We start from the raw sequence: 10,695 nt of genomic DNA on the forward strand, positions 1-10,695 counted from the left end.
CATCTACTGACCCGTGCCCACCACCAGGCTGACACTGCTGTTCTTCCTATTGCAACACTTTGAGTCAGTTTCTCAGCATTTCCTAGTTTCCACTTCACATCTCTCAGCTCTTGAACTAAAAGAAATTAAACACCAAATACATTATTTGAAAGATTTATTTGATTACATTCTGTTAAATAAGACCATGTTGTGACTAAATCGTTTGTTATGTAGACGATTTCAGAGCTTTGTCAAGACGACAGCATTTTAATAAAAGCGTTGACACCCAATATGAATCCTCATTTATTTTAGATAGCACCGAAATTGTGATTATGTTTACTTCACTGCAAAGAAAAGCAAAATTCCTGGCATAACAGCGATGGAAGGGCTGGTCATAGTTGCCATAGTCACCAATACTGCAAAGATATTTTCAAATGGGGATAAAAATAGATGGAGAGTGAATTTAAAAATTTCTAGAACTGCACTGTCATTGTGAATCAGAAGAAGAATCTTTAACGTCTGTGCTTTCTGTTGCTTCGCTGACTTCACTCAGCTCTTTGCTGTCTCCTCCACTGTCACGTTCACTCTCTTTCTCCTGGTCGCCGGACCCTGATGGGCTTTGGCCAGATGGCGCATCTTGACCTGGTGCACGGACTCCAGGCTTTCTCAACTGTGGGAGATTTATATTACATTGATGAGCCACTTATACAAGTACTATATGAGTGACATACTTGAGATGTGTGTTTCAAGAAAGAACAAGAGGGAGGAAAATGAAACTAAGTCAGTGTATAATTACCTCATCAGCCATGTGGGCAAGGTCTCTTTTCATGGCATAGGCATCCTCCCCATCGGCATAATATTTAGGTTCTACCTCACTAATCCTGTGGAACAAGAAGTAAAAAAACAGGTAGATCAAAGAATAGAAAAACATGGTATGTATTACAAAACTAGTAACTAGTCTCGCTGCTGTGCTGGTTCCTGCAAGATCAACAATTAAACAAAAAGGGAAGCAGCACTAGACAAATGTTCCTCTTTTTAGTGGTAATGAAAAGAACGTTGTCTTACATTTTTAAAGGCTGAGGGAGAATTAATCACCAAATTGGACTGGTATTACCTACTGGAATTATTTAGAATTCTTTCAATTCAAATTCTTGGAATTTATAATATGTACACATATATGTATATGCCACTAGTTATTAGTGGTTGATTATCTATTAATAAACTAACTGTTCAACAATATCTGTAAAAGTACAAAAATGCTGAAATGTCAAGACTTACTGAAATTTGAGTGTGTTTGAGTACAGGTGCAGAGCTGCTCGGTTGCTGCAGTAGGAAGAAAAGATTAGTGACTTAAAAACATCAAAATAAACACAGCCAAAATCTGACCACTTTTTGCAAACAGGAAAACATGCAATCCACTTTAAATCTATGAGAGAACCACCTCTTGCGAACATGGAGTGAGACATATTTTGCACTGAAGTTTTCTATCATGGCTCGGCTGGCCTGGTCCATCAGCTTCTGCGCCAGACCTAGACGTCTGTGCGAGCGCTTCACTGCCTGCAACACACACGCACGCACACACGCGGTTTCAGTCAGTCATGTAAATATTTGGGTAATGTAAATAATGGGAGGGTTTTGTCCCACTGACACTCACCAGGGATGTAATGTGTCCATGAGGTACATCATCGGGGTCCTCCTCCCTAAGGTTTGCATCAAAATATTTTAATTTATGCAGTTGCCTTGCTTCAATAATGGAGCCTAACGTTAATTATTTTACACTCACATCTTTGCCAGCACGTATCCCACAATTTTACCATTTTCGTCCTCTGCAATATAGGAGAGCTGGACAATGAAAACAGACACAGTGTAAGGACTTAGCAGTGGGTGGAGCAGTGCAGTTAAAGGTAACGGCAGACTCGCTCACCTGAGGCCAGGACAGTCCGTGATAGAAGTAGTATTTCATCTGGTAGTTTTCCGGGAGACACAGCAGATTGCAATGCTGCATGTTCATAAGGTCCTCCGGCTGGAAACAAAGAAATCAGACTCAACAGCATAAAGTCAACTCATTACGCAAACGTGCAAAGAGCTAAGCTAACCCTCAGTAAAGACAGCATGGCGGTCGAACGGGTCTCATCACACTTACCCTGGCGTTCCGTATGTTCATTTTGGAAGCTGTTGAATTATCTGAAGGGGGAGTAGAAATTAAGTCTGTTACACGAGTGGAAATCAAACCATAATAATTAGCCTATGATTTAAGGAGTTGTCTCGCTAGCTAAAACCACTTGCTAACAGAGAGGGAGGAGAGGAAGGAGCGTGCCACAATAACGACAGACGCTTCCGGTTCCGGTGAGCTCCAGGGCTTCAAAGTAAAAGTTGAAATTTTTAAAGAAGCCGTATAAGCGCTTTTGTTTTGAAGCGCGCATTAACTTAGATAAAGATAAAGCTGCTAGACCTTCATTTTAATGCGCTCCAGAGAGAGTGCTATGCACAACCTGTGTAACACAACAATAAAGGTGAGAAAAGATTGTATGAAAAAAATAATTAAGGAATGACTAATCGACAGAATTAATCAGATTAGAGCTTCTCTACAAACTAAACGATTATTGTTTTGTGGCCATTAGTTCTTAATTATAGTTAATATAATTAATCACAATAACCAAATTATCTAATATCTGGCTTAATGTCACAGTACAGTATACATGTGAAATACGGGTGCCCAATCAGCAGAGTGTCACTGGGAGGGACTGGAAAGGAGATATTTTTCGGATAACACCCATGTGTCAGGCAGTGTCTTCAACGTCTCACACTCATTATTAGCGTCTTCAGAAACGAAGCTTCGGGTCCATCCAGACTGGGAGCTAAACGTTCCCATGGCAGTTAAGGAGGCTGCTGGGCTGCTGACCAAAGGCGAGGCCAGACTGACAGCCTGCTGCTTTTTCCCAGAGGTGTCAAAGTTACGAGTGTGACATGTAATCATAAAACCTTGCTGACAAAAACAAAGGAGCGACGCTTTGGCTGAGAGTCCTTTTTTCCAAATGGAGGCAGAGCGACTGGAGTCAAGTTTATGGGTCGGGAATAAAAGATACCGGGCTGTCCTGACTGGCTGGCATTTCAACTGGACCGAAGTAGATAAGAAGAATCGCGATAAGAAAACAAGTAAGTGGCTCTGTCTAAACCACTACCATCTAGCACGTCGCACTAAAGTGAGATTATAATAGTCCTTAAATAAGAACACCACAACGACACTCGTGATATCATCATTTATTTTGCATTGGGAGTTCATTATTGTGTTTATTTAAACGTAGGTAAGGTGTAATAATCCGCATCCTTTCAAAACCACAACAACCTGTTTTCTGCGTGCGCTCAAGCGCGCACGGAGCCGGTGACACACGCAGCGCTCCCACGGAGCGCGAGCCGCCCGCGGAGAACGTGAAGAACGCGTTGAGCGTGACACGCAAGCCCCTCGGGCGACTCTCGCAAAACAAAGGCCGTGTTTTGTGTTGCTTTGTCTCTTTGTGTGTCCAAAACACGTCGAGGCGCGGGCACAGATGCCGTTAGGGTGTAAATGGAAAGTATTTCCTGCAGATGACGTCACCGCACAGGCGGCTGGGTTGAGACGCGTTGGTTCCCCTTTTCAGTGATCGTGCCCAGGTGTGACGTTGCAGGCTTCGCCTAGCGTTTCCCCAGCAGCCCGGTGTTTCTGACAGAACGGATGATGGCTCCACTCCTTCAAGGTGTGCCGCTGGCTCACCTTCACCCTCACAGGAGACTTACGAGAAAAGGAAAAGCACAGCGTGCTATCAACATGAGCAACGGCTCCGCGAAACAGTGAAAGCGAACCAGAAACCTGAAACGGAAGCAATGAGTCAATATTATTATCAGAAACACCATCAAATGTATCTGTTAGAATAACTTGACTTGGTTTTGACATGTAAATGTCTTTCTTTATGTAATATCAGGGATTCAAACTATTTGTATGTGATGCTGTTAGTTTCAGTACCTGTGGCGGAGGTCGTTGGGGTGGAAGAGGGCCGAGTGGAGATCCTGCCTCAGAAGGTGGTCGAAGACACAGACAAGGACTTCACAGGTGGGTTCTCTTCAGAGCATCTCTTATCTTAAGTAATAACATCATGAAGCATCATGTTGCATTCAGAGTCAAGTGCTTTTTTGCAACCCTCCAGTTTATTTTGTGCTTTTACAGCACGGATATCTTTCCTAATTCCTTCCTAACTTGTCAACCTTCTCCAGTGTTCTACGTGAAGCGCAGCAGCAGCGGGGGCTCGTCAGGGTTGCTATGGAGACTGGGCCGGACCCAGTTCAGTTGTCCTGGTCGGGTCCTCCGGGACCAGTGGACGAAGCACCTTAGAGCTGCTCTCAAAACACACAGTAAGGACGAGGCGTTAGAGGTGTCCAGGCCTCATTAAACAGTCATAATCAACATGTACCTTTCAGGTCCATTACGTCCTCATAAACTGCTGGTGTTCATCAACCCCTTTGGAGGAAAGAAGAAGGGAAGAGCGATCTATCACTCTGTGGTGGCCCCTCTGTTTGAGCTGGCTGGTATCAGCTCTCATGTAATAGGTAAACATCATCTAATGAGACGGACCTTTTAACCCCCAAACTGCTGGACTACAGAGTTTGTCCAGTACATTTAACATCACTGTCTGATTTCCAGTGACTGAGCGGGCGAACCAGGCCAGAGACCACCTCCTCAAGAAAGACCTGACAGGCTTTGACGGGTGAGCGCGTGCAGCCTTTGTCTCAGCTGGCGCGTCTGGGAGGCGCCTCGCTGACAGAGACGCTTGTGTCTGCCTGTAACAGCGTGGTGTGCGTGGGCGGCGACGGCATGTTCAGCGAGATCCTTCACGGCGTGATCGGGCGGACGCAGCAGGAGGCCGGCCTCTGCGAGAACGACCCCGCCGTCGCCCTGCAGCCGTGCTCGCTTCACATCGGCATCATCCCTGCAGGTGATAACCTCAGTATTTGTTCCTCGGATCTGGACAAAGAGCAGAGTTACACGCGTGCTGTGACCCTGCAGGCTCCACAGACTGCGTGTGCTACGCCACGGTGGGCGCCATCGACCCTTTGACGTCAGCTTTGCACATCGTCATCGGTGAGACCGCAGGTTTCGTCGCGTCAAATCGGCACCTGCGCGGCATCACTGACCTCCAGCTGCTGCTTTCAGGGGACTCGCAGCCCTTGGACGTGTGCTCGGTTCATGACGCGGCGGCCCTGGTGCGCTACTCCGTGTCCATGCTGGGCTACGGCTTCTACGGGGACGTGCTGGCTGAGAGCGAGAAACACCGCTGGATGGGCCCCCTCAGATACGACTACTCGGGTGCGTCGCCGCAGGGTCGAGGCGTCGGGCGCCGCGCGCTTCCTGCAGCTCACCTTCTCCGCCCGCTCTGCTCCCGTCTGCAGGCACCATGGTGTACCTGAGCAACAGAAGCTACGCGGGCGTAGTTCAGTACCTGCCGGCCGACCCGCTGCTCTCCAGCCCCAGAGACAAGACACGCTGCCTCTCAGGGTAAAGCATCTGCCTGTGGAACCTGCTTCCGAACACATTCAGCCCTTTCAAACGCAGGCCCAGTGTATCTGTGCTGTGGATGCCCTCCGTCATGAAGTGATGTCATTACCGGCTGACATCTTTATCTAACCACAGATTTTCTGAGCCTTTAACCGGTTTAATGAGATACTGTAGAGAGAAAGTGTCTCTGGTTGAATGATTTATTATGGTGCCACCAGCAGCCGGGTCTCAGGTGTTGGGTGCGCCTTAAGAAGCGCACAAGCCGTAGGAGGAGGAACTCGATCCGGGTGAAACGTGAGCGTCGGCCTCCTCTCGGAGCGCACGCTGCCTCGGCCTTTGTCTGAGGCCCGTGGTTGACGATGGCATCGGGGTCAGGGAGGGTTTTATTTCACTGCGTCTCAATGTGCTTAGGTGCAGCGTGTGCTCGAGGAGCACGGAGAGACTCTTCCACAGCTTTTCCGACTCGGGCTCCCTGTACAGCTCCCACTTCAGCGAGTTCAGCAGCGACTCGGAAGGTAATGACGTGGACACAGCCACTTTAAGGGCAGGTGCAAGCGTAGAGACGCAGCAGCCTGGTGGAGGGAGATGCTGAGTGTTCCTCTGTCCCTCCAGGTGACTGGGTGAGTGTGGAGGGCAGGTTCAGGTGTGTGTCCCTCACTTGCATGTCCAGCTCATGTCCCAGGAGTCCTTACGGCCTCTCGCCCTCCGCTCACCTGGCGGACGGAACTGGGGACCTCATCCTGGTGTGGGAAACCAACCCGCTGGGCTTCCTCAAGTTCCTCTACAGGCACACGAGCACACAGGACCAGGTACAGGCAACGCTTGCATCAGAGACATGGAGCGGGAGGTTAAAAACGCTGCTTGACGTAATCCGTGGTCCACTTTTCTTAGTTTGACCTGCCCTTTGTGGAGGTGCACCGTGTGAAGGCCGTCCGTTTCTGCCTCCCCTCTAGCAAAGAGGAGGAAAGCCACGGGGAGACGGGCGGCGGCGCGGATGAAGAGGAGCGGGGCTACGGCGCGGCCGGGAGCCGGGCCGGTTCCCAGCAGCACCTGGCCGACGGCGCCGCGGGGCCGGAGAAGCCGGGCGGCGCCTTCCTGTGCGGCCTGTGCCGCAGCGCGGCGCCCGCCGCGTCCGTGTGGAACTGCGACGGAGAGATCCTGCCTGTCACCGAGATCCTGTGCAGGTGCGTGGCGGGACCCCCCCCCCCCCGACTAGTTACCGACAGAAAGAGTGAGACGTGTGCTTCCCTTCAGGGTTCACGGGCAGCTGGTGCGACTGTACGCCCGGGGCATCGAGGACGCAGCAGCGCTGCACGGCTGCAGCGAGGACTGCGACGAGTGTGAGCGGAGGTGCATCTTTAACAAGTAGCCTCCACCGAGCCACGGATTCAAAGCAACTGCGGGACGTTTAGATGCAATTTCAGGTTTTCTCTTTGCAATAATGTAAAAACATAGCTATTTATTCTAAATCAGTGTTTCTTTTGTTGGATCTGTGTCCTTGAAAGCAAAATAAAGAACTTGCCAAGTAACAAGTAACCAGTGCAGGTGTCAGTCATTCAAAGAACAGTCAAAATGGAAGCTTTGGTGTCGTAAGCAAAATTTTAAAAAAGGAAAAGTCTGCTGACACTAGAGTATTTTTAGTGTTGGCAGAACTTCCCATTATTACATACAGTAAATGTGTCAAAAAAAGTAACACGGGGAGGAGAAAATATAATTACATCAGAGGAGAAGTGGTTTAAATGTTTGTCCTCCACTGTGATCGCTGGTAGCGCCACACACAGGTGAGTAACGTAAGCGCAAATTATAATTAAATAAGTAAATAAGTAATTACACTTAAGGAACACGTGTGCAGACAAAAATCCAAACAACAGAGCAACGGGAGAGACTCATGTAGTTTATTGCGTGTGACACAGGGCTGGTCGTCATGTCGCGTGGGGCTCCACCCATTTATACGTCCCCTCATAGCGGAAGCCCACCCTCCTCACAAGCTCGTCTGCCTCATTCGGACCACGGCTGCAGACACAACAAAGTACAGGAAGATGAGAAATGCTCAATGACCCCAAAACCCCATATTGTGTGTTTGCTGCTGTGTCATTCACCTTCCATAAGCGTAGGGGAGGGGCTGGATTTTCTCCCCCTCTATGCGGTGAAGCAGAGGGGTGAAGATCCTCCAGGCCTCACGCAGCTCATCACTGGACCGGACAACAAAAGACCTCAGTACTGGAAAAACGCGCTAATGTTTGCTCACGTGGCCGCGGCACCAACCTGCGCACAAAGTGCATCTGATTCCCACAGAAGACATCAAGTATGAGCCTCTCGTACGCATCCGGGAGCGTCACGTTCTGCAACAAGACAGCGGCTGTTACACGACCAGATAAACTACGATTACAGAGACACAGGTTGACGCATGCGACGCTCATTGAGCACCTTGTATCTGCTCTTGTACGTGAGGTCCAGCTCGGTTTCCTCGGGGCTGAAGTAGACCCCCGGCCTCTTGGTGGTCATCTTCAGGTACACGGCCTCGTCCGGCTGCACCCGCACCACCAGCTCGTTCCTCTGACAGCGCCCTCCAAAGATGTCGCCCGGCACGTCGGCGAACTGCAGCCGCACCTCGGCCTTGCGCTCGTTCAGGGCTTTTCCGCAGCGCAGAACGAAGGGAACGCCTGGCGGGTTCAGACAAGACGGGCTCAGGCAAGAAGCTACGGGAGCTCTTCGAGGGAACGACGCACGCGCCTCACCGTCCCATCTCTCGTTCTTCACGTAGAGCACCGCAGTGGCGAACGTTGGCGTGCAGGAGCCCGCCGGCACCGTGGGGTCGTCCCGGTAGCCCAGCCGGGACTGGCCCTCCCCCTCAGGGGCCCCCACGTACTGACCCAGCACCACGTCTGACAGCGCCACTGGAGCGATGCACTTCAGCACCTTCACCTACAACACGCCGCTCAGGTCAACCCGAGGATGGACCACAGCGTCCTTTCACACAGTAACCGTCGCTACCTTTTCGTCCCTCACGTCATCCGGGCTGGTGGATGCTGGCTTCTCCATGGCAACCAAGCAGAGCATCTGGAGAAGATGGTTCTGCATCACGTCTCTACAGATAAACGGACTCAAATCAGAAATTTATATATAACTATGAAGTTCTTCTTAAGCTATTTTACTTTGGCTCATACCGAATGATACCAAAGTCATCGAAGTATCCTCCACGGCCCTGAGTCCCAAAAGGCTCCTTGAAAGTGAGGACCACGCAGGCCACGCTGTTCCTGTTCCACAAAGGTCCGAAGATGCGATTACCAAACCTGGAGGGAGACAACAAGAACAGATGAAGCGTAAATGTACAACATTCCTAAAGTTGAAGTGCTTGAAATCGTGTGTGCGGAGCGCACCACCTACCGGAGAACCATGAGGTTCTGCACCATCTCTTTGCCCAGATAGTGGTCTATGCGGTAGATCTGATCCTCGGTGAACAGGGAGAACAGGTGGGCCGACAGCTCCTGAGAACTCTGGAGGTCTCGGCCAAACGGCTTCTCAACAATGAGTCTGCCCCAACCTCTGGTTTACAAACACAGCTAATCAGAAGCACACCAGCCAACAGCTACTTAACCAACGTTTGTTTCAAATGGAAGACGCTCACTTGGAGCTCATGCAGTGGGCTCTGATGTTGGTGCTGACATGGTGGTACACCGTTGGTGGAAGAGCCAGGTAGAACAGCCGGTTGGCGTCCGCTCCCCCGGGCAGAGACGACAGATGGGTGCTGAGCTGGTGGAAGGAGCTGCCGTCGTCGTACCTCCCACTCAGGTAGGAGTTCCTGCTGAAGAAGGCGGTCAGAGACTCTGCCTCTCCAGCCTGGAGCTGAAAGGGAGAATAAACCCTGGAAACGCGGCTGGAGAAGTCGTCACTGAGCCGAGGAGGTTAGATGTACCACTGTACCTTCATGTAAGGCAGGCATGCTGCCTTGATGTCCTCCACAGTCAGGTTCGAACGAGCAAAACCCACAAAGTAGACGTTATCTGGGAGCAGGCCATCTCTGAACAGCCACCTAAGAATGTCGAGAGTGGAGCAGAATATCGGCCAAGGGTCACACCCTGACAAAGGAAGCAAACGGGTCTGAAGGCGCAGCTAATCCTTACGCACCACAGAGTGGGGTAGATCTTCTTTTTGGCAAGATCTCCCTGTGCAAAACACACAAAAACATCGGATCACTCCTCTGTAGGCACAGTAATCGATCAAAAGTCCAGAGAGTAAGTGAATAAACCCACCAAAACAAACAAAGACACTTTAACTTAAACATCTTTAACAGACAAGTGTCAACACTGACACCGAGAAAGCATTATGCTACAAAAATGACCTTTCACACTCCGCCTCACAAAGGAAAACAAACGCCTACCAAGCTGCAGCGTTCCCCAGTGAACCGTTCTATCCCCAACGTCACACACAAACTACTTCCTATTGATTGAAAACGGAGATCTGGATAACTATTAACTGAACCTGTACACTTTAACAGACACTGAACCTCGAGTGAAGAGTGATCGTGATCACTACGCTCATTTCATTTATTCCACGCTGTAACTAGTTTTTAGGTTTTACTCACAGACGCTCCCAGAATGATGAAGACGTGGGTTTGGGAATGAGTGGACGGCTCGTCTCCGTAGAGCTCCTTCCTGAGCTGCCCGAACACTTCGGAGCGAGTCAGAGCCTTGTTGTTCATCACCGTGGCCCGTCTGCTCCCAGTCTGTCCCTGCTGCCTATGCTGCACATTCCCCTATGACTGGGACACACACACACACACACAGTCTGATCAAATTTCAATTGTTGTCCTTGCTCTGCATCAAAAACAACCCTGTCCCAACGCTGCCACCTGTTGCTGGAAAGAACAAAATACAGGGCGTGCGGGTCTCGTCTGCACGGGCTGGATTACACCTGTAAGAATCAGTCCCTGCAGACCAGATCAGGTCCGACAAGTCCTCCTACGAGTTCACAGCTGCTAACAATTCAACAGGAGCTTGAACAAAGCCAAAGAATCTCTGTGCGCAAACCACACCTTGGACAAATGTTACGCAAAGTCTTAAGGCTTTGCAGGAAGAGTTCTGACCTCTGGCACAGCAACTTTTCACAGGGTCATAAAACAAATAACACACCACTACCCAGCCCAGCAAAGCCTTAGCTGTAAATCTAAATGATTTAATACGATGTGG

General features: G+C 49.9%; 3 protein-coding genes across 4 annotated transcripts; 1 reads left to right on the top strand and 2 right to left on the bottom strand.

The window, feature by feature from the left end:
* Nucleotides 1–137: 137 nt before the first annotated feature.
* Nucleotides 138–2,316, bottom strand: naa10 (N-alpha-acetyltransferase 10, NatA catalytic subuni). The gene is made up of 8 exons (XM_029157449.3): nucleotides 2,123–2,316; nucleotides 1,904–2,002; nucleotides 1,763–1,821; nucleotides 1,634–1,679; nucleotides 1,421–1,536; nucleotides 1,258–1,302; nucleotides 776–860; nucleotides 138–649 (listed from the first exon to the last, which is right to left on the bottom strand). The coding sequence occupies exons 1-8, from the start codon at nucleotides 2,141–2,143 to the stop codon at nucleotides 467–469; spliced, it is 654 nt and encodes a 217-aa protein (XP_029013282.1). The 5' UTR covers nucleotides 2,144–2,316; the 3' UTR covers nucleotides 138–466.
* Nucleotides 2,317–2,754: 438 nt separating this feature from the next.
* Nucleotides 2,755–7,042, top strand: zgc:158263 (ceramide kinase family protein). The gene is made up of 13 exons (XM_029155782.3): nucleotides 2,755–3,135; nucleotides 3,971–4,066; nucleotides 4,228–4,365; nucleotides 4,432–4,560; nucleotides 4,655–4,718; nucleotides 4,801–4,946; nucleotides 5,018–5,092; nucleotides 5,165–5,317; nucleotides 5,401–5,506; nucleotides 5,918–6,021; nucleotides 6,119–6,315; nucleotides 6,398–6,690; nucleotides 6,761–7,042. Exons 1-13 carry the CDS (start codon nucleotides 3,015–3,017, stop codon nucleotides 6,873–6,875), a joined length of 1,737 nt encoding a protein of 578 aa, XP_029011615.1. The 5' UTR covers nucleotides 2,755–3,014; the 3' UTR covers nucleotides 6,876–7,042.
* Nucleotides 7,043–7,379: 337 nt separating this feature from the next.
* LOC114858483 (glucose-6-phosphate 1-dehydrogenase-like) lies at nucleotides 7,380–10,652 on the bottom strand. Of its 2 annotated transcripts, XM_029155784.3 has the most exons (13): nucleotides 10,359–10,652; nucleotides 10,092–10,268; nucleotides 9,635–9,672; nucleotides 9,431–9,539; nucleotides 9,135–9,352; nucleotides 8,894–9,052; nucleotides 8,674–8,799; nucleotides 8,501–8,594; nucleotides 8,245–8,431; nucleotides 7,934–8,169; nucleotides 7,772–7,848; nucleotides 7,606–7,698; nucleotides 7,380–7,519 (listed from the first exon to the last, which is right to left on the bottom strand). In XM_029155784.3, exons 2-13 carry the CDS (start codon nucleotides 10,206–10,208, stop codon nucleotides 7,429–7,431), a joined length of 1,545 nt encoding a protein of 514 aa, XP_029011617.1. In that variant the 5' UTR covers nucleotides 10,209–10,268; nucleotides 10,359–10,652; the 3' UTR covers nucleotides 7,380–7,428. The 2 variants fall into 2 exon arrangements, with proteins under 2 accessions (XP_029011617.1, XP_029011616.1); XM_029155783.3 differs by having other exon boundaries at nucleotides 7,934–8,431.
* Between the last annotated feature and the right edge of the window lie 43 nt (nucleotides 10,653–10,695).

The sequence above is a fragment of the Betta splendens genome, chromosome 7, assembly GCF_900634795.4.
Source record: "Betta splendens chromosome 7, fBetSpl5.4, whole genome shotgun sequence".
NCBI lineage: Eukaryota > Metazoa > Chordata > Actinopteri > Anabantiformes > Osphronemidae > Betta > Betta splendens.